General features: G+C 41.2%; 4 protein-coding genes and 1 long non-coding RNA gene across 10 annotated transcripts; 3 read left to right on the top strand and 2 right to left on the bottom strand.

Annotated features, from left to right (window-relative positions):
- The first annotated feature begins 364 nt into the window (after nucleotides 1-364).
- On the top strand, nucleotides 365-8,642 carry LOC135340339 (E3 ubiquitin-protein ligase TRIM71-like). Of its 2 annotated transcripts, none has more exons than XM_064536658.1 (2): nucleotides 365-583; nucleotides 6,062-8,642. In XM_064536658.1, exon 2 carries the CDS (start codon nucleotides 6,085-6,087, stop codon nucleotides 8,302-8,304), a length of 2,220 nt encoding a protein of 739 aa, XP_064392728.1. In that variant the 5' UTR covers nucleotides 365-583; nucleotides 6,062-6,084; the 3' UTR covers nucleotides 8,305-8,642. The 2 variants fall into 2 exon arrangements, with proteins under 2 accessions (XP_064392728.1, XP_064392729.1); XM_064536659.1 differs by lacking the exon at nucleotides 6,062-8,642 and adding an exon at nucleotides 1,556-3,911 and having other exon boundaries at nucleotides 423-583.
- A 143-nt stretch (nucleotides 8,643-8,785) lies between these two features.
- Nucleotides 8,786-12,341, top strand: LOC135340340 (uncharacterized). Of its 5 annotated transcripts, none has more exons than XM_064536662.1 (10): nucleotides 8,786-8,944; nucleotides 9,148-9,268; nucleotides 9,633-9,709; nucleotides 9,956-10,267; nucleotides 10,705-10,833; nucleotides 10,904-10,933; nucleotides 11,247-11,345; nucleotides 11,395-11,726; nucleotides 11,774-11,845; nucleotides 12,033-12,341. In XM_064536662.1, the coding sequence occupies exons 1-10, from the start codon at nucleotides 8,875-8,877 to the stop codon at nucleotides 12,057-12,059; spliced, it is 1,269 nt and encodes a 422-aa protein (XP_064392732.1). In that variant the 5' UTR covers nucleotides 8,786-8,874; the 3' UTR covers nucleotides 12,060-12,341. The 5 variants fall into 5 exon arrangements, with proteins under 5 accessions (XP_064392732.1, XP_064392735.1, XP_064392733.1 ...); XM_064536665.1 differs by having other exon boundaries at nucleotides 11,392-11,726; nucleotides 11,792-11,845; nucleotides 12,098-12,341; XM_064536663.1 differs by having other exon boundaries at nucleotides 11,392-11,726; nucleotides 11,792-11,845.
- Nucleotides 12,342-13,777: 1,436 nt separating this feature from the next.
- On the bottom strand, nucleotides 13,778-15,148 carry LOC135340338 (uncharacterized). Its single transcript, XR_010396312.1, has 2 exons — nucleotides 15,031-15,148; nucleotides 13,778-14,950 (listed from the first exon to the last, which is right to left on the bottom strand). It is a non-coding gene; the product is annotated as an uncharacterized LOC135340338 (long non-coding RNA).
- Nucleotides 15,149-15,167: 19 nt separating this feature from the next.
- LOC135340332 (uncharacterized) lies at nucleotides 15,168-18,311 on the top strand. Its single transcript, XM_064536651.1, has 6 exons — nucleotides 15,168-15,374; nucleotides 15,835-15,949; nucleotides 16,066-16,204; nucleotides 16,273-16,466; nucleotides 16,879-16,977; nucleotides 17,386-18,311. The coding sequence occupies exons 1-6, from the start codon at nucleotides 15,212-15,214 to the stop codon at nucleotides 18,125-18,127; spliced, it is 1,452 nt and encodes a 483-aa protein (XP_064392721.1). The 5' UTR covers nucleotides 15,168-15,211; the 3' UTR covers nucleotides 18,128-18,311.
- Nucleotides 18,312-19,128: 817 nt separating this feature from the next.
- LOC135340336 (ras-related C3 botulinum toxin substrate 1-like) lies at nucleotides 19,129-21,798 on the bottom strand. Its single transcript, XM_064536656.1, has 2 exons — nucleotides 21,598-21,798; nucleotides 19,129-19,882 (listed from the first exon to the last, which is right to left on the bottom strand). The coding sequence occupies exons 1-2, from the start codon at nucleotides 21,708-21,710 to the stop codon at nucleotides 19,396-19,398; spliced, it is 600 nt and encodes a 199-aa protein (XP_064392726.1). The 5' UTR covers nucleotides 21,711-21,798; the 3' UTR covers nucleotides 19,129-19,395.
- Between the last annotated feature and the right edge of the window lie 31 nt (nucleotides 21,799-21,829).

The raw sequence follows: 21,829 nt of genomic DNA, 5'->3' as shown, positions 1-21,829 counted from the left end.
CTCGCGAGCATGCAGCCGTCGATTGAAGAATTTTTATATTGTGAATAGGAGTTGGGATTTGGTTGAATGTCTTAATTTCATGGAAGCCTGCATTTAGGGGTTTCATAGCCTCGATACCAGCCCCTCTCGATTTCCCTGCGGCCTGGAATCGAGGCTAGGGGTTTCACTGCAGACGTTTCTTTAGTCTCACGAGATTAAGTGCAGTGGCAGTTTTAGTGCAGAGGTTTTACATGTAGTGATTATCGGCCCATGCCCCGCCCACTCTGTGTGTTGTTGTGCAGTGGGGGTGGGGCTAGTCATACTAGGCCCTCCCCACCACGTCACACTGTGCATAATTATACACTTGCATGCCCTTGCATGTACATTGTACAGTACAAGAGGAGTACAGTTGTAGGTGTACAAGTATGTCATACCACGTCACTATCAGACCCCATCTTAAGTAGGTGCGTAGGTGTAGATGAGTATGAACATGATCAGTCAGTATCAGTGTCGATATAATTATATCGCAAATGTTGCATCAAATGACAGCGTCAGAGCTGAAGTATTTCTGAGAGAGACTGAGTATCGTCGTCTGAGCCTGCATGTAAGTTGTTAAACATAGTAACTAGTTGCTGCAGAGGTAGACTGTTGTATTGAATTGCATGCACATTTTTAATATATAATAATATTATATAATTATGCTATTAATTAAACATACCTACATGATGACCGGATAATATATAATTTTATGCATACATTATTTTATTCACACATTTTGTTCAAGGCATATAGTATTGTGTATAGTGTATACCGTGTATAGTGCGAACTTTTCTCGAGGGTTAGCGAACCTCCACGAATATTGCTATTAAACGGCGGACGCAATGTGCATTGACAAACTGTATAGCACAAACTTTAATTGTTAAATTAAAGGCAATTCACGAAAGTTGAGTGCCTCAAAAATTTCGCGTTAAAGGCTTTTGTCTTTTGCATGGGAAGTCTGACCTTTTTATCTCCCTCTTTTGGGGGTTGACTAGATTATATCTTTGGGATTATCCCTGGGACTATCCCAGCCATGGTTGCGTGTATTTGTAATTTGTGAAACCACAGATGATCCAAGCTGAGATAGCTACAGTGACAGGTCTTATTAGGTAATGAGGGTATGTACAAGAGTCTTAATTGCATTTTTTGCATAATTATAATATCATGTGTTAGAAATTATCAGAGTTAGCTAGAGATTACTCAGCTCTAGCACTAAACAGTGGGGCCAAACGCTAGTCGTTTGCTCAAAGTCAGTTCGAGGTGACGTGCCTATATACTGGACGATTTTTTCCGAGGCTGCTGTAAAGTTGCGTTTGGCCCGTTTGAGACCCAAAATTTCTCTTCTGAGATAGATGAAAACTCAATCAAAGCTAATCTCTAGCTAGCTCTGTTGGAGACTAATTCGCTTGTATTACTTCTAACATAGAGCCACATACATGGCTGTCGCACGTGAACAAACACTGTGCAAAAAATGCAATTAAGACCCTAGTACGATATCAGACCCTCTGGCTATATAATGCACTCCATTATTTTGCAGTGATTAAGATACCAATACTTCAAATGGCGACCAACACTTCAGCAGCAACTTCCTCGTGCACCTATTGCTCCAAGATATTCAATGATCCTCGAATGCTCAACTGTCTCCACTCATTTTGCAAGGAGTGCCTCGATAAATACTATGACGAACAAGGTAGTGGAACGAACCTTAAGTGCCCGGACTGTGAAATTTCCACCCCTCTAACCGCTGTGGGTCGAATCGACTTGCTCCCCAAAGATTTACGAGTTAGCTATGAAGCCGATATAGCTACATACGAGCTCAAAGTAAAGAGCAAAAAGGAGATTGAGTGTGATCGATGTGTTGATCCAGAAAACGGACCAGCCGTGTCTTTCTGTTGCAATGAGTGCGAGTTCCTTTGCAAAGTCTGCACCAAAGATCACAAAACCTGGCGAAAGACTCTCCATCACGAGTTAATTAATCTCTCCGAGAAAAAAAAGAAAGGTGATGTTTTGAAGAATATACCCCACGCTCCGATGACATGCAACGCCCACCCAGACGCTACTCTCACTTACTTTTGCGAGAGTCATCATATTCTTCTATGTCGAGACTGTGTTCTACTAGAGCACAAGAGTTGTGAGTATCAGATGATCAAAAGCGCTGCAGAGGCAGAAAAAGCTGACCTGCTATCGTATCTAGGTAAAGTGGAAGAAATTCGAGCCAAGTTGGAAGACGCTATGGGTCATGGAGACAAAGTGATGCAGCGAGTTAACGCCACACATAAAACGGTAGATGATTCAATCAAAAACACCTTCAAAGCCCTTTATGAAGCTCTTCGCAGCCGAGAGAGAGCCCTTCTGTCTGTCAGTGGAGACATAGCCTTGGGCAAGGAGACTGCTCTTCGAATGCAGCACGAGAATCTGAAGAAATTTCATGACGATGCTACTAATACTTGTAAGCGCGTCAAGGCCGCTACTGAAGTGTACACCCCGGCTGAAATGCTCTCTACCAAGACCACAATGGCTACAAAGCTGCAGTACCTAATGAAGCTATTTCAGGAAACGATCCTTGAGCCATGCAAAAGTGAAGTAATGCCTACCTCTCTTGACAATGCAGCTCTTCTCAAAGACATACAACTATTTGGTCAAGTCATAGCCGGCTGCTGTCCATCACTGAGTACTGCAACGATTGAGTTTATCCCAAAGGCAGTAAAATGCAGAGAGAGGAAGTTTGTTATTCAAGCCCGTGATTCTCAAGACAAACCCTATCCTAAAGGTGGCGAGCCTGTGTACGCAACCATTCGTCTGATGGGGTCCGAAGAATCCCCCACTAGTTTAGCTGTCACCGACAATGAAAATGGTACGTACAGCATTTCCTTTACACCGACGAGTATTGGAGAGCATGTATTATCCGTTACCATTAGCAATGAGCACATCAAAAGAAGTCCGTTCATCGTCTATGTAAGGGAGCCAAGGGATTACACTGCACTAAATGCAAGTATCCAGACCTTTAAAGCAACTAATGTTCGTGGTGTTGCTTTGGATGAGCATTCAAATTTATACGTTACACTTGAAAATCACAGTATCATTGCTTTCGATAAATCTGGGACGCAGTTTTCTGAACTCGGCACACCAGGTAGCGACAGTAGTGATGATGGGAAATTCTGTTATCCAAAAGGCATTCTTCTGAAAAACGATTTGATGTACGTTGCAGATGAGTCTAATCATCGAATTCAGAAGCTGAAAACATCCGGAGAGTTAGTAGCCAAATTTGGTACCAAAGGATCGGAAAAGGGCCAACTGAATGGTCCAAGTGATATATGCATGATTCCTGAGGGGAAGATTTTTGTTTCCGAGTCTGGAAATAATCGAGTGTCTGTTTTCGAAGCTGATGGCACGTTTTGTTCTCACATCACTGGACAGGGCTATGAGGGAGGAGAAATGAAGAGTCCTCGAGGAATTGCGATTGACACAACAGGAAATCTGCATGTGACAAATTCTGGTGGAAATACGGTAAAAATTTACTCCCAAGGTGGCGAATACATCTCTGAGTATGGCAGTGATAAAGTGACTACTGCTAGCGGGATCTGTATCGATGCTGAGGGTTATTCTTTCATTGGTACTAATACTAACCCGGGCCGTGTGGAAGTATTTGATCTGGAGCACAAGCACATCAAGACGATAACTGGTCACGCCTATACCTGGCATCTTGCTCTTGATAATGACGGCTTTCTCTATGCTGCTGATTATAGTAACAATCGAGTACAGAAGTATTAGACTCAAGACTCTAGCCAATATATTAGACTCTTAATTAAAGACTCTAGCAATTAATTAAAGACTCTAGCCAATCAAAAAATTAATTTTTGTGCATCGTTTTGTTTATTGTGCTGTAACAGTGAGTTGACAGACTTTTAGTAGTTATGGGCATGCGCATGTAAGGGTCTAATAATGAACTCGCCAATAGCCACGCCCACTCCTACATGTGTAGCTCTGTGTGTAGCTACCGTACTACTAGCCTCGATTCAATCGAGGCTACCGTACTACTAGCCTCGATTCAATCGAGGCTACCGTACTACTAGCCTCGATCCACTATTCAAGGGGCTGGAGTCGAGGCTACCGTACTACTAGAATCAGAGAAAGGGGATTGGAAACGACCGCCCACGCCCTATGTAAAAGGACTGACATCCGGTGAAGCACTCCGTGTAATTATTGCGCTCGCAAATAATTACATGGAGGACTGCGCTACGGTTTTGTATCCCTGGTTTCTAGCTCTCCTATCCACTACTAGAGATCACTCAGGGCCTGGGAGATACTTGAGAGAAGTAAGCTTATACCACTGACAAGCTCTAAGTCCGTTGTCTTTACTCTGTTTCCAATTTTTTTGACTTTAGCTTGAATTACTCTATGTCAACTTTTCTCTGTCCCTCCTGTGAAGTCAAAACAGCAAAGGACATTGCTTGACTTGGTTATTATGTATCTAAGTGCTACATAGAATGGCTTCATGCTATAAATAAGCTGTACTGTTCATAAACGTTTGCAGTATAGTCCTTCAAACAGCTTTAGTATACTTTTAGACACACCACAGGCCTGTCCCTCCTACGACTTCATAGTAAAGGCTATTTCTTCTTGCATAGCATTTATTTGTCTAGTAATAGTGGCTGCATGGCTTAGTCGACTTTTTAGAGCTAAATTCTCTTTACTTTTTAGAAAAATCAACATTAAAAATGATCAATTTCACTGTTTCTATGTACAGCACATTGTAGAGCAGTCAAGACAGGTAATGAGCATGCTGACTATAAATATAATCCTTTGTAGTTTTAGCCACGCCCTATAACGCGGAATGCTTCACGCAAAAATTTCGTAAAAATTTCGTTTCCAATCCCCTTTCTTTTGTATCTCTGCTTGAGCTGAGAAGAAATGAAGTAGGAACACCGGCACCCTAACAGCTAGTGTTCCCCTTCGCACGAAAAAACTTTTCAACAAGAACAATATCTGAATGGAATTCTCTGTTTTGATGTATCTACTATATCCTCCATCTCAAAATTTAAGCCGAACCAGAATTTAAGAACCATGTATAGGGTTACTGTAATTGTTTCATGTTCGTGTATTTTTCTGGTTCTCGGGTTGCAGAGTAGCATACCGCTAATTTTTTGCATTGCAAAAATGTGTTGCTATAATAAAAAAGGAATATTATAAGTGCACGGCAGAGAGTACGTATACCTTGTGACTGCTATATGGCCAGGTTGGGAGGGGTCAGGCTAGCTCCCATGAAGAGAGCCAGGTTCTTATCTTCAAAATGGATACCGCTACCTCTACACTTACCAAATGCCGTCAAGGATACGCCAGTGGGTTGACGAACACATGAACTGTGAAGACATTGCTATAAACTTCCTCATCGCCAACTACACTGCATTACCACCACTGATGTAATCGCACTTTTTCAATAGGCTACGCAGCAGAGAGAGGAAGTGCCCAATGCATGCTTTCTCCAACTGTTTTATACACATAATACTAACAAGCTAGCTACATAGAAGTGATCTTGCAATTGCTGCCTGTTGTTTTTATTCTACTCAATAGGTAGCGGGGTGAACTGATAAGATATTCAATTTACTTTTGTCACCTGCACCGTGCTCAGCATTTAGAACGCAGAGAAGCTACTTGTGTGCAGTAGTATGTCTACATTGGAAAAAAAGTTGTTTTGATCATAATATGGTCTGAGCCTCTATAAGTTCAACTTGCAAAATTTCAATTCCCCAAAAGTTAAGTGCCTTGTTTTATTGGGAAGTTTGACATGCTTAGAGGAGATACGAGTGTATACATTCTATTCTTTCTATATAGCCTCGATTCCAAGTTGCCTTTTATCTTCAGATTAAGGCTTATATATATGTCTCTCCCTCTCTTTGCGTTTTCCCGGTATACTTTGGGATTATCCTGAGACTATCCAGCCATGGTTGTGTGGTATTTGTAATTTCTTAAACTATGCACAGATTATCCTAAACTGGCAGATAGCTATAATGCACTCCATTATTAATTTATCTTTTGCATGCAGTGATTAGGATACCAATACTTCAAATGGCGACCAACACTTCAGCAGCAACTTCCTCGTGCACCTATTGCTCCAAGATATTCAATGATCCTCGAATGCTCAACTGTCTCCACTCATTTTGCAAGGAGTGTCTCGATAAATATTATGACGAAGAAGGTAGCGGAACGAACCTTAAGTGCCCTAACTGTGAAATTTCCACCCCTCTAACCGCTGTGGGTCGAATCGACTTGCTCCCCAAAGATTTACAAGCTAGCTATGAAGCCGATATAACTACATACGAGCTCAAGATGAAGAGCAAAAAGGAGATCGAGTGTGATCGATGTGTTGATCCAGAAAACGGACCAGCCGTGTCTTTCTGTTGCAATGAGTGCAAGTTCCTTTGCAAAGTCTGCACTAAAGATCACAAGACCTGGCGAAAGACTCTCCATCACGAGTTAATTAATCTCTCCGAGAAGAAAAAGAAAGGTGATGTTTTGAAGAATATACCCCACGCTCCGATGACATGCAACGCCCACCCAGACGCTACTCTCACCTACTTCTGCGAGAGTCATCATATTCTTCTGTGTCGAGACTGTGTTCTACTAGAGCACAAGAGTTGTGAGTATCAGATGATCAAAATAGCTGCAAAGGCAGAAAAAGCTGACCTGCTATCGTATCTTGGTAAAGTGGAAGAAATTCGAGCCAAGTTGGAAGACGCTATGGGTCATGGAGACAAAGTGATGCAGCGAGTTAACGCCACACATAAAACGGTGGATAATTCAATCAAAAACACCTTCAAAGCCCTTTATGAAGCTCTTCGTAGCCGAGAGAGAGCCCTTCTGTCTGTCAGTGGAGACATAGCCTTGGGCAAGGAGACTGCTCTTCGAATGCAACACGAGAATGTGAAGAAATTTCATGACGATGCTACAAAAACATGTAAGCGCATCAAGGCCGCTACTGAAGTGTACACCCCGGCTGAAATGCTCTCTACCAAGACCACAATGGCTACAAAGCTGCAGTACCTAATGAAGCTATTTCAGGAAACGATCCTTGAGTCATGCAAAAGTGAAGTAATGCCTACCTCTCTTGACAATGCAGCTCTTCTCAAAGACATACAGCTATTTGGTCAAGTCATAGCCGGCTGCTGTCCATCACTGAGTACTGCAACGATTGAGTTTATCCCAAAGGCAGTAAAAAGCAGAGAGAGGAAGTTTGTTATTCAAGCCCGTGATTCTCAAGACAAACCCTATCCTAAAGGCAGCGAGCCTGTGTACGCAACCATTCGTCTGATGGGGTCCGAAGAGTCTCCTACTACTTTAGCTGTCACCGACAATGAAAATGGTACATACAGTATTTCCTTTACACCGACGAGTATTGGAAAACATGTATTATCCGTTACCATTAGTAACGAACACATCAAAAGAAGTCCGTTCATCGTCTATGTAAGGGAGCCAAGGGATTACACTGCACTAAATGCAAGTATCCAGACCTTTAAAGCTCCAACTAATGTTTGTGGTGTTGCTTTGGATGAGCACTCAAATTTATACGTTACACTTGATAATCACAGTATTGTTGCTTTCGATAAATCTGGGACGCAGTTTTCTGAACTCGGCACACCAGGTAGCAACAGTAGTGATGATGGGAAATTCTATTATCCAAGAGGCATTCTTCTGAAAAACGATTTGATGTACGTTGCAGATTGGGATAATCATAGAATTCAGAAGCTGAAAATCTCTGGAGATTTAGTAGCTAAGTTTGGTACCGAAGGTTCAGGAAAAGGTCAGCTAAATTGTCCAAGTGGTATATGCATGATTCCTGAGGGTAAGATTTTCGTTTCCGAGTATGGAAATAATCGAGTGTCTGTTTTCGAAGCTGATGGCACCTTTTGTTCTCATATCACTGGGCAGGGCCAAAAGGGAGGAGATATGAAAAGTCCTCGAGGAATTGCGATTGACCCAACAGGAAATCTACACGTAACAAATTACGGTGGAAGTACGTTGGTGAAAATTTACTCTCAATGTGGCAAATACATCTCTGAGTATGGCGGTGATAAAGTGACTAGTGCTTGCGGGATCTGTATCGATGCTGAGGGTTATTCTTTCATTGGTGGTACCTATGCTAACCCGGGCCGTGTGGAAGTGTTTGATTCGGAGCACAAGCACATCAAGACGATAACTGCTGTGTCCAACATCTGGCATCTTACTCTCGATAATGACGGATTCCTCTACGCTGCTGATTTTAGTAACAGTCAAGTACAGAAGTATTGAAGTAATAGATCTCATTGTTTGGTTTATTGTGCATCTTTTAATAGTACGTGCGAGTTACTGTGACAGTGTAATTGCAGAGCCGGGAGGCTAGAACCATGCATTGACCTTAGGCATAAAAACTATAATTACTTTTCTCCAACTTCCTTAATTGCAGACTACTTTTAGCCTAAGCCTGTTTTTAGTGGTATCTTTCAGGGGGTAGTCATATTTATATCAGCAAAATTGCCGAAAAGTGTTTGCCAATTTTGCTCAGAAGCCGAGATACAAATCTCAACGCCAGCTGTGCGTTGATCTCGATAAAAAGCCACTAGATCTAGTACAAACTGACTTGTACTTCTATATATCTTTGAAATCGACCCCCCTGCAAAATAAGCTTTATTTATACAGGAACTAAAACTGGAGATAGTAGTCTCGAGGCCAAACTCCTCCTAGGACCGCCCTAAGGAGTCTGGCCTCGAGTCTGGAGAACTAGTGGTTACCTGGTTGGGCATGCGCAGTTTGTTATGAGATACGCCCTCTTTTTGTTGTGTGAGTTGGCTAGGCTGCTTTGTTATATACTAAGATAGCCCAATGTCTGACTCCTGGACTAGAATAGCTTTCCTCTTATGCGCATTCATCTCAGCCTCCCAATCACAAAATGGTGAGCACTTTGCATGAAAGATGATTTGGTAAGCATAAGTATGTTTTTTAGGGTGTGACTGACTGTTTGCTTAGCTCAGCAGAACGGTGCCGTTGTGTATATTGTATGTACGTATGCATGACAGCTTTATGTGGAGCTATAATAATGATTAGCGGTTCTGAAATGTCCTGTTTAGTTCAATTTATTTCACCCATCCACTCCAGATGTTGAAGCATGTGCTGTACTGGACTGTTCTCTCTCTACTTACATACTCCTTGGAATCGCAGTCCTTTACTCAGTATTCTCGTTAATATGTGTCGGTCTGATAATTATCGCTTGTCAATGGTGAGTTCATAAATATATGAGTAGTATAATTATACAGAGCTACGTGCAATCGAACCCCTCTTATGATTAAACAGCCACCCTTGAAGAAAGGCCGACTTATACGATATAAAGGCCAGACACCCAGGTCCCAAATGAACAGTTTGTGTACTCGAAAAAGGCCACCTCTGTTCTGTACAAGGGCCATGAAAACTTTGTTCCCTAATGGTGTTCCTTATATAGAGAGATTCCACTGTGTATAGATCTTTAATACATAACAGGCTCACTACTATACCTTGAATTTAACACACTTTATACGTGTACAATATCTAATCATCTCTTTTAGCTTCACATGGTTTTTTATAGCTACTTAATTGTCCAATTATAGTCAGAGGAGACCTCGAGTCCGGACCAAAGTGCAACCGGCCGCGGCACGCAATCCACTAATAGAAAACGAGCTTGAAGGTGCGTAGGTTTGTGTATACCTATAGCTATATAGAGACATATTTATGTGATGATTTAATATCTAATGTTATTCACTGTGCATGTCATTCATCTTGTGACCATCGTGGTATCAAAGTTCAAGTGATGTTTATATGCATGATTACATTCCTGACACCATGAATATATTTTGTCTCTTCTGATTATTGTCTAGTCCTTGGAACATGCGCATGTGCAGTAAACAACATGTGCATGCATGCATACATACAGATGTGTTCTTTCCTGGAGTCTTGGATACAATAACGGAAACAACGACTACAACGAATCTAAATCTAGATTTATTTGAGAACCCGATGGCTGAAGAAGTTTTTAATAGTGAACACAATAAAAGCTCTTCATCAGACGGAGAAGGACATGATTCGAGTGAATCCAGCGAATCAGATCAAGATACCTCTTTGGTAATTAAGAATCCTTCTGCAAGGAATAAGCGCCACAAACTACTCACTGGGTTTGTCGGTAAAGCATCACCACTTCTCTTACATCAGCCTAAGGCATCTCCCATTCCACCAGCAAAGGTTCCAGGTGAGACAGAAACTTAGTTACAGAGGATTTCAAGTTGGCTGACTGTAGTTAAAGTCGAAGTGCAGCCCACCGTGACCACTAGTAGGAAGAAACACACAGTATGTGGTCGTGGTTGATTGCATGCGCTTCAACATTAGCAGTCAAACCTATACCTGAAATCTACTACAGCTTCTAATTACCATTGAACTTCACAATCTGCTTATCTATTGCTATGCTTGTCATAGCATGCGCTTGACTTAGGGAGGATGCATGTGCTGTTCATTATTGACCACTAAGTGCATAGCACCAATCTAATGATCCACTGATTATATCTGAGGTCAATTAGTGTAATCATTACTGTGTGCCTTATAGGTACAATTATATCAAATACTTTTAAGACATTCTGACTTATACATGCCTCTTATTTATATACTATATACATGCATTTATTGCTGCAGTGCCGTTTTCCAAGTCAGATGGACCTGGAGTCAAGCCGCCATCTGGTCGTGCTGGTCCTGTGAAACTACCTCCCCTGAAGACCACCCCCCAACAGAGGAGCAAAGCTGCAGCAACTGGACTTAATCAGGGTATATACGCTCTCTTAAGGTGTTAAATGCATGCATGTATAACAATGATTGTTTTGCTTAATTCTTGTAGGAACTGGTTCTCCATTTTCAAGACGGAAAAGTAAGTACATGCATGTATATAATGTACACTGTATACCGTATAGCGGGTACGTTTTGTGGGGTAAAAAATTCGTTCAACTCGAGAAAAGGTGGTTTTCGTGAGTAAAAATTTCGTTTAGTCTCGTGGCTGCACAGCATTCCTACGTTCAGATAAGCCATGCCTACGTTAAAATTTCGTGGAGGTCAGCCTGCCCACGAAAATAACGAATATTTTACCTCACGAAAATTACCCGCTATACGGTATATGTAGAGGAAAAACTACTTAACCTATATGATACCATTATGGTTGTTTAAGTATTGTTACATAATTTTAGAACCCCAAAATGAAGTTGCCAAAGACGGTGAGAAAATAAGCACTCCTAAAGTGAGTAAAATTCAAAAACTGAAGAGTCAATCTTCTATCCAAAAGAAAGGTAAGAGTAAAAACGATCGCTTATTTGCAATTTTTTCAAATAACAGCAGGTGTGCCAATATCTGATGCTGCTTTGAAATGTGAGATGCTCAAAATATCTCAGAAGTGGCGTCAAATTGGAGAAGCATTTCAAATATCTACCAACTTTCTCAATAACATCAGTGTTATTTGCAACAACGAGAATGATACGTGTATGTTGCGTGTGTGCGAGGAGTGGCTGAGAATTGATAGGGACAGATGTTGGGAGGAACTGGTTGATATTCTTAAACTGGAGAAAATCAAAGAAAAGCAACTTGCTGGCTACTTGCAGAAGTCTTACTGCAATGGACCACAGATCCAAGACAACTTGACAAGCAACAATTCAGAGGGCAGCCTATCTTGGGTGAGTGGTGAATAGACAATCTGTTGTGATGCTATGATCTCATACAGTACTTTAATGGATCTCAGGGTAACCCACCAGCTGACCAGAGAGCAGGCGAAGCAGACGGATCAATATCTTGGGTAAGTCACTCATAATTACAACACCTTATATAATAATAGTTGGTGTTTACCAGTAATTTGGCAACCCATATAATAATAATTATACTGTGTGTGTTACATTTGCCATATTTTCCAGATATTGCATGTGTAGCTTTATATAATCTTAGTAATTGATGTTTTGTGATGAGGGTTTTCATCCTAAATGCAGCCCGATGAATCACTGACCATTTTATAAAGTTCGTGAGCTACTCCACTGTCTCTTCATTATTACAGATTGACTGACATGTACCTCTATGTACGTTTTTACACAAATCTGACTTATTCTGTTACAACAAGAACTGCAAGTATACTCGTGCAACTTTTTATTTAATATGAAGCTGTTCTGTTCATCTATGTGTCTATATAGTCCTTTTGTATAGTTTATTTCATGTACATGTCATGTACGTCAATATACTTTTATCAATGCTTTTATGAATTTTCACGCACATGGAAAGAATTGTATGAAAACTGAATGAAAGTATAACTGGTGCGATTCAGCGGCATGTTGCTATAAAAGGGTGCAAAAAGGTTGTACATGGGAAAACTGGTTGTTGCTATGGGATGATATAATCACTGCAGGAATGTGATGAATGCAAAGTATAAATATTCGTGGTTGAATAACCTTCTGCAGGGTTAAAGTGTCTAGTCTGTTGTGGTTGAATCAATTTTCTTTTCAACTTGTTTGCCGCTTGCTTTGTAGTATAACCATTTCATCAGTACAATATCATCTGTCACCAAAAAGTACACAGCAAACAGATAGAGAAATGGAAAGATCGATAGATTCCTCCAATCGTAAGCAATTCTCAATGTCCACACTACATGAATTGACCAATTGAGAGCACAGCAGATCACATATGCAATCAAACTAAACAATGCAAATCCTCGGAGCCATTTAGCATCAGGATAAACAACTCTCAGTGCCAAAAATATATTCACAGGAAATGCAGCCGAGCTGAATAGTCCATAGAGAACTGCCATCTTGCTCACTCCTAGTAATCCGTTCCAACCCTCCACTCGTAGATTCACACTGCACACTAGTACACTTATAATAGAAGTGGTGATGTGATGTAAAACTGTACTCCTGGGTAGCTTCGAAACAATAAACAGGGCAACCAAGTCTGTTACGCAGTAGAGAATGCCACATCTCTTTGTCACAATCGATTTGAATTTGTCCAAGATGAAACAATTGTATGATCCAATCCAGTAGCGAGGGCTTACAGCGAGAATGGCAAGCAAAGCAGCTTTTGACATATTAGCAACAACATACATCTTTTTGTGGGCAGGCGATATCGATCTGAATTTCGAGTCCAAAGCGTTCCAGACTTCTTTGGCGAAATAAATACAGATTGCTACACAGATGCTGACTACAAGCGTTGAAATCAGTCCGTCTACAAACTCGTCTGGTGTGAAGTAAGTGGAAGCGTCAGGTAGGATGCGTCTCAAAGGAGAGAAGCGAAAAAGACGTGGAATAAAACAAATGTTATCTCCTGCAATGTCTCTGCCTTTGTTTGGGAAGGCTGTGTGAATAAGGTCCAATGGTTCCATAACCTCTCCATTGGGGCAGATGTACCAAGGTGTAGTAGATCTACTATTGGTGGCAGATGTGTAGATTGACCTTATACCAGCCATAGTTTCTTGTATAACATCTAGCTGGATAAGAGTCTCTACTGCGAGTATACTTTCACCAAGCAAAACAGGAATAACAGGAAATGATTGTGTTTATATTAATCAATGGACTTACACATCGCGCATGACCAAAATACATCACGCTACCTCGGGCCGATCAACGCCGCTAGGCTGGGGGTACTGAGGGCGGCGTGACCTGCGAGGGCGGTAGGAGCATCAGCCCCACCCATTATTTTTTTCTTGCTCCTCATCAGATTATAAATGGCTAATTATATAGCATCAGGGGTGTCTTGTTTGGCTGGATAATTATAATAAAATGGGAGATCATGTGGTCTCCGAGTCCCATCACCATAAAGACATTACACAGTGGGAAGATTTCAGTATATAGTTTCTTCAGGTATTAGCATAAAGCCCAAAATCTAACTACATGTATATATCATGTATATATATCATATTAAAGTTCTATTCAGTTTTTTTTAGTCCTTTCTGAGAGTAATCTTGAGTCGATGCCATAGGGGAGTTTCTCCTCCACAGCCATTTGATAAGCACGATGTCATCATGAACCATTGCTGCTATAGCCAGCAAGTAGAGCACAGGTGATATCGATAAGTCCAGTGTCACAATCAATCTCACCAGCCACACAGCGTGCATCGTCCAGTTGGCTGCACACATTAAAATGTATGGCCACAGACTTAGGTGCACCAGTGCAGGCATCCATTTTGCTTTGGGGTAGACCACTCTGAAGGCAAGGTAAGCATTTACACAGAAAGAAACAGAGCTGAAGATGCCGTAAAGAAGGGACATTTTCGTCACACCAAGAAGTCCACTCCAACCATTACGAGTTATGTCGAGTGTTGTCACCGTCATGATTAAAACAGTCGTGGAAACGTGATGGAGAATGGTACTCGTTGGGAGCTTTGGAACCATGTATAGCGCAACCAAATCTGTTACAAGGTACAATACTCCAGTTCGCTTCACTTCAAGCCCAGCAAATTTATCAAAAACAAGACCATTGTATGAACCAATCCAATACTTTGAACTAAATGCCATGCATCCCAAAAAGAATGCTTTGAACAGATTAGCGACCACATACCATTTTTTGTGGTTTGGGGTAATGTCAGCAAATCTCGAATCAATTTTTTCCCACACAAACTTAACGACAATCATACCCACAGTCACAAGGATGCACATATAAAACAGGGCCACGCAGCAGTCGACAAAATCGTCAGGAGTAAAGAAGTCGGTCTGATTTGGGAGGAGATTACGAAGTGGCGAAAAAGTTAAATGCCTTGGGATGAAGCAAACATTGTCACCGACTGTATCTCGTCCTTGATTGGGGAAGAGGAGATGGAGCGTATCGAGTGGTTCCAGTGGCCAGCCGTCGGAACAGCGAAACCAGTTCCCTTCTCTCAGGCTCTCCACAGTCATAGTCGTGGCGAGGCCAGCCATAATGCAGGAGCTCTGTGGAGAGAGAAAGAGAATTTTATTACTGAGTTAGCTTGAGCCCCACCCTCTTTTAGAAGTCTTATAGTATAGCTCACCTAAACAGAGTCTAGTTAGTCTGCAAATGTTTCTCTAGCAGGTTACCACATTAAAGATATGGGCGTCGATCTCTTAATTATGTGTGTCAAACTGGAGACAAAGAGCATTGCAGGCACGCCCCCAAGAGGCTAATTAGACCATAATTATACCATCTATGAATCTACTTTCACACATGCAAACATGGCATTGAAGCTGGAGCTAGAGGCCGATGAAGGCCAGGATCCAGGAGATCTAGAGAGAGAGCACGAATTAAACCATAGTGTCAAAACAGATGGGAAGAAAAATAATAAGTCACTTGTAGTGGACTACTTTGAAGACAATGTCGAGGAGCTTAATAGTGCCGGTGAGACAGAAGAACATAATCTGACACAGATGCTTACAATTATTTTAAGAGTGGTGCTTTTCATAGGATTATTATAGTAGCTGTTCCGTGATCCGTGACGCTATATAATAGATCTGTACGTTCGATTTATAATTTTCTAAGCCCCACCAACAATTAATTAGCGCTAAGTAGTTATGTTTGAACTTGGCGCTTCTATTTAATAGGGTGATACTGTAACTTGAAGAAAGACGGTAGATCGTTGTCAGGGCATATACTCGAGGTACTATAAAACGATCTTGCAGCACGTTTTTGGCCTGCACACTCAATTAATTTTACTCGATCACACAATTTTTGCCACAACAAACAACACTGGAATCCAACAGGGTCTCAGAAAGTTGTCTTGTATAGTTATACTGATTCTGCATTGTATGTGTGCATACAATGTTTTTATGAATTTGAGTTAATTCTTACTCTTTTTCAGATTTCTCTCAACTTGAAATCATAAACGTTGTGACGTCCGTCTTCTATGATGAGGCAACTCGTCCATCACTGGCAAAGCAGAGAATATGTAATTACAACCTGTGGGTGAAAGGAAGGTGAGGGTAATGCTAGCCCCATTAAAATTGAGCTATTTTTCGATATTATTTTGTTCTTCATTTCCGACTAAATTACTACTATTGCTCAAGCTGTAGGTAACCTTCTCACCAAATAGGTCCAACAAACACACTGAGCTATATACTGACGACCCCGGAGAGCTAGCCTCGGAGGAAACAATTGAACCTGATGTTAAACTGAGTTCGGAAAACTTAACTGACCAATCAGAGGAATGGAATCACGGTGTGCGCTCCTTGGTGAGAATCACACAACAAAACAATGTTCAATTTTGCTTTTTCTAATGATGCTTTTCTCTATTTCACAGTCACCTTCAATCATTCAGCCAGCCCCGCACTGGTGGGAGAGGGGTCCAGAGGTCATGACCTTTATACCTCCGGCTCAGGAGACAAGCGTTACAGATAGTGTCAGGGGAGAACTGGGGGTGGAGTTCCCGTATGCCCTAGGGAAGCAGGTGGAGGAGTTGATGGCCGACCACTGGGAGGAGATGCAGAAAACAGGGTAGGTGTGGTTGGTCATGGTGGTGTGTGAGGAATTAATATGAAGTAAGCGGCGTAAATGTGTCATTAATTGTATGTATAGACTCTGCCGACTCTACGTAGAAATACTGCAGTACATACAGTAGACCAGACGAGGCCCAACATGCGTGCACAAATCACTACAAGTTTAGTACATTGATGTCATTGCGGTCACGTGATAACGTCAGACCAATACACTAGCACTTGTAGTGATTCGTGCACGCATGTCGGACCTCCTCTGATAGTAGGCTATTGTTGCTCCATTTTGAGGTTTGAGTGCAGTTGAACTCTTATAGATATACGAATATGATAAGGGTTTTAGTATCAATATTCGCATGCATGTATACAGTGTACATATAGATGCCGTGTTGATTGATTTGTGTCCTTATTTACAGAAAAGTTGGCCGTATAGAAGACTCTCGCTCTCAGTTCAACGCAATGGTGGCCAATGCTCAGCTTAACCTTGTGAAGATCTCTAAGGCCTTCTATGACCAGTACGTGCAACCATATGTCTTGTATGATGTGTTTGAGGTAGATTTCAAGAACTTGTGTCTATACACTGAAACCTAGCTGTCACCCTATAAAACAGGTCCACCTTCTAATAATACAGCCAGGTTAATAGGCCCCAAATTAAGACGCTGTTACAGTAGCATGTATTTCCAAAACAGGCGACCTTTTTAGTACAGCCACATTTAATACAGCCACGTTGGTCTGCCCAAGGGTGCACTTACTATAGACTTTTTTTATCGGAAAAATCAATGCAGTATCACTGTATATGTCTAGTGAGCCCTCTTCCTGATAGGTACAGGCATTAGTTAGTCAATGTATTTCTAGCTTTGTACATAATATTTAGCATGCTTGGTGGTCAACCCTCAGTCTGCTTTTTGTTTCTATATATACAGGCGTTATGACGGTTACGTGGAAAACAAAAAGCTTCACGAGTTAGAGATGGTAAGAGCGGTTATGGAAGCATTTCAGGATCCCCAAATTTTAGACAGTCCCGATGAGAGCTCTTCCATTGTTAGCAGCGAGGACTTGAATGAAACTTTAATTGATAACGAATGCGAAGAAGATTTGAATGAGATTCCTGCCAGTGAGAGAATAACAAAAACAATGATGACAAGACTGAAAACTAACTCAGTGAAGACAGAGCCAAGAACAGGCGATGAAGATATTGTTGAGTTGTTAGAGGAATGGCCACGGAAGAGTCGTAGACGTATTTTGTGTGCTAAAACTCGGGAAACGTCAGACGACGAAGAAATGAGCAGTTTGAGTGGCTCCAACTCATCGGACGAATACCAACCACCCCCTCTTAAGATTAACTCTGCAAGTTTTGAAATGAGGAAAACACCCGCTGCTATGAAAGGAGAGTTGGCAGATAAACATTTTGTACAGGGAGGTACTCCAAAAGGCGTTTTATCATCACAAAGTGAAGCATCTCCCTCTCGGGTAAGGGGGCCTCGGAAACGTGTGCGTTTTGAGTCTCCACCTGAGTTGACTGTGAAAAAACGGAAACTTGATCCATCACACAGTAAACATGTACCAAGAATGAACATGGGTACCTCGAGGCCTAAAGAGACACTCAACCTAGAACGTTCCCAAGATGGGTCAACGGGACGTGAAGTCAAAGCACGTCACCAATGAGCCAGAGAGTCCAATCAGAGTAAAGGTACAGGTCATGTGACTCTCTTACGCACACCACTAAACTAGCACTGAAAACTGAACCTATCAATCGTACATGAACAGTCATCTATCATTAATTTGCTTCTGCCATAATTAAGATCTGTGACAAGTAATGTGCACTGTACATGCAGGCCTGTTAATGGCGTTTAGGATGTACTTACATGTACACATGTGCATGCTATATGGCTGTATTAATGTAGAGGGTGACCACAATAGAGAGGTCTTACGTACAATGTGGTAGCCTAATTAATGCATGATATTGTCTTGTCTAGCTATGTTTAGATCATCTTCCATGAGTGGATTGGTCATGTTTGAACACAGAAGCCAATGGTGGACAGTCCATGAAGCCAGCACTGGAGTTGTGTGGTTGTACTGCTCAACTAGGATGTCCTGTGCTTTTCCTAGTAGTGTCCTAGGTAAATTTTTGTCGGTGATGTATAGGTAATTTGAATGTACCCTTCCTGTTAATGTGTCTATAATTATAATGTGTGTATGCATGTGTACGATGACTCTACAATTATTACACAAACAACCTATAGCTAGCTCAGCAAATCACAGCCGATTACTGTGCATGCATGTATTTTATTGCTGAAGGTGCATTCTTCATTATTGAGATGCTCCTGCATGTAATATGGTGTCTATAGCTGCACTAGGCTGAATTGATATGTAAACAAAAATGGGTGCTTGGTCACTGTTCTAATTTTAGCCGAGCCAAAAGTGTTAATTGAGTGCTTTGGCTTGTTCATATACACACATCCCACCTATGTGGGGGGTCCAAACATGGACACAAGCTATGCTATTTCTTGGCTCACCCATAGCTACGTATAATACCCATCTATGTAGCTCTGTGTTGAGACTGCCAATGAGTCAAGTATTGGTATGTGTACATTAGGTTGTGGTTTTGTAGTTGTGGCAACATGTTAGCACCACTCTCTCTAACGACGAGGATGGTTGTCTGCCGATGTAAACACCATAACATTGTTTTTATGTATTATATGTAATAGCACAATAAGTCATACACATAATTGTCTATAATACATAATGTCATGTATACCTCTATAGTGAAAAAAACCAAAACACAAAATGTTACAAGATTAATGCTTTGCGGAAAACATGTGGATATTTTGTTAGCAAAAAGAATGATAATGCTTGAGTGTGTGCTGAATCTTTTGAGCAACAACTGAAAAACAAACGTCACTAAACACTATATAAATAGTGCTAAACACTCATTACAATAGTGCGCAGAAAAACTTCTTTTTAGACTTCCCCGATGCTCTGTACAGTTCTGGGAATACAACTACTTCTGCGGCTGTCGTAAAAACTTCTTTAAGTCCTCTTTGCGTCTTTGCTGAGCACTCCATGTACTTAACAGCATTTATTCTCTTAGCCATATCCAGCCCTTGGTTCTTTGAGACAGGTTGCAGCTTCTGCTCTGCTAGAGTCTGAATGATTGCGGGGTCGTCCCTTAAATCGAGCTTGTTTCCCACTAAAATAATTGGTACCCCCAGACAATGATGCTGTATCTCTGGGTACCACTTTTGTTCTATGTGCTCGAAAGAAGTGGGGCTAATAAGTGAGAAACAAGCCAGAAATACATCAGTTTGAGGGTAGGAGAGCGGTCTCAGTCGGTCGTAGTCCTCTTGGCCTGCTGTGTCCCAGAGGTTGAGTGAGACGAACCGGCCGTTGAGGCACATGTTTTCTGAGTAGTTGTCGAAGCTGTGTGTGTGTATGTGCGTGGTGGGTAAGTGAGTAGGTGGGTATACTTGTATGTGGGTGAGTGTTACTAAAAGGTGTATGTGTTGTGTTTTCAGGAGTATACACACATACACACACGATAACGTTAGAGGATTACTTTAAATGCCTAAAGCTGCTGACGTTGTTTACATGTACTTCTGTCACTACACATTTAGCTATTATGCAAGCAATAATTACGCTTCCGTGCACTACACTGCAGTGTGTGTATACAAAGTAAGGATGATATGGTAAGTTTTGTACTAGGAAACTGTTTGTAACAACCCAACACCTTAGTTAGTGACTGGGAAGGTTGTTTTATAGTCTATAGATCATTGGGAACCTGTTCCTGTTCCAATGTACCATTCAAAGGTGAGATTTGGTGTGCATTGCTAAATACAGTTCTAAGAATTTTAGGGTACGCTCAAATTACTGGTTTCTTAGGGCCACTTGTATGTGACAGACTAATAGATGGTTAATTACGTGATTAGCTTGGGGATAATTTATTATCGCAAGGGTGGTCCAACAATGAACATACCACTTCATTGTCTGCATTTATTGTATGCTTACATGTAGAGGAATCGTGAACAATTCATTGTCATGTGGTGTGTGTGTGCATGTGCTCCACTTTTCTTATTTTGTGTACACTGCGCTATACAAATTAATGTTTTCGGGAATCAACATCGATACAAATGTCTTGGGGGATACACTTTTCAGTGGGAGCAAAACATCGAGAGATAAGTTACTAAACACTGCTTAACACAATATGTACTCATGTATATACCTGAGGCAACTGCTAATGTTACTTGCACCTATCTCAATGGAATGCTCAATATGCAACTCTTCAACTGTATACATTATGTTCTGAGAATACCTTAAAGATCTGACTAATTGGTTCATGGGTGGGCAGGTGAGTTAGGTATGCGAGGGATTGATCCTCAGACAGCAGTTGTGAGCACACCTTAGACCTAAGGTCTAAGTGAGGAGTACTTACTATTTATATCGCCCCTCGGGTCAACTTTCCAAGTGATTACAACTTTCAATCTCCGATAGGAACTCCAATCGTTATGCGAATATAATTTAGTTAGCGTGTATGCTTATCTGAAAAGTTATTCTTGTGCATTGCCACTGATAGAAAGAACTTTAGGTGGCACACAGTTTGACCAAGTTGTTGATGAGCACAAAACAAAAACTTTAACTAATCACAGCTCAGCATCATAAGCATCATAACCCAGCTAGCTATACTAGTATTTCAGTTCGGTGTCCATAACCCATACATACCAAATGTTAATCTTACAAATGTACCCATGCATGCCCATGAAGAGAAGCTATGCGTATATTGGGTATGCCCACATGTACTACATTTGTGACCAATCAATAGATAAAGTTGCACAAAACAAACTCCTAAATCTTGACCTTTTGGTATAATAATTTGCTTGACTTACTTTATTTGCTCTGGAAAGTTAAATACAGGCGAAACATTAGATTATTGATTATTCATTACCACTGGCTGGAAGACAGCTCAGAGCTGGCTATTACTACAAATAAATTCATAGCTTTAACGTACACAGCGGTTTTTATCAAGAACAATTCTAACCGAGAGACAGGATCGATGAAGTTCTAACTCCCAAAATTGGTACATCATAGTCACTATGTACACTTGTGTATAAAACTACAAACTATAGAGCTCATGTACTTACACTGTAGGGATGTACTCTCCAGGAAAAGTGTTGTTAACATGGGCTATCATCATGCATGTCTTCCCCACCGTGCCATCTCCCACAGTCACACATTTGACATGTTTTAGAGACATCTTGAAGTACTCTTGCACTATCTTGCTGGCTTGCTTTGTTGCAGCTTTTGGTTGAGGCTTATAAGTCAATTGGCAATGTTTCTAAAAATAGCTTTTGCAGGAAACTTACTAAAGGAGCC

This window comes from Halichondria panicea, chromosome 8, assembly GCF_963675165.1.
Source record: "Halichondria panicea chromosome 8, odHalPani1.1, whole genome shotgun sequence".
NCBI classification, from domain to species: Eukaryota; Metazoa; Porifera; class Demospongiae; order Suberitida; family Halichondriidae; genus Halichondria; species Halichondria panicea.
This window is presented reverse-complemented; position numbering and strand designations above follow the sequence as displayed.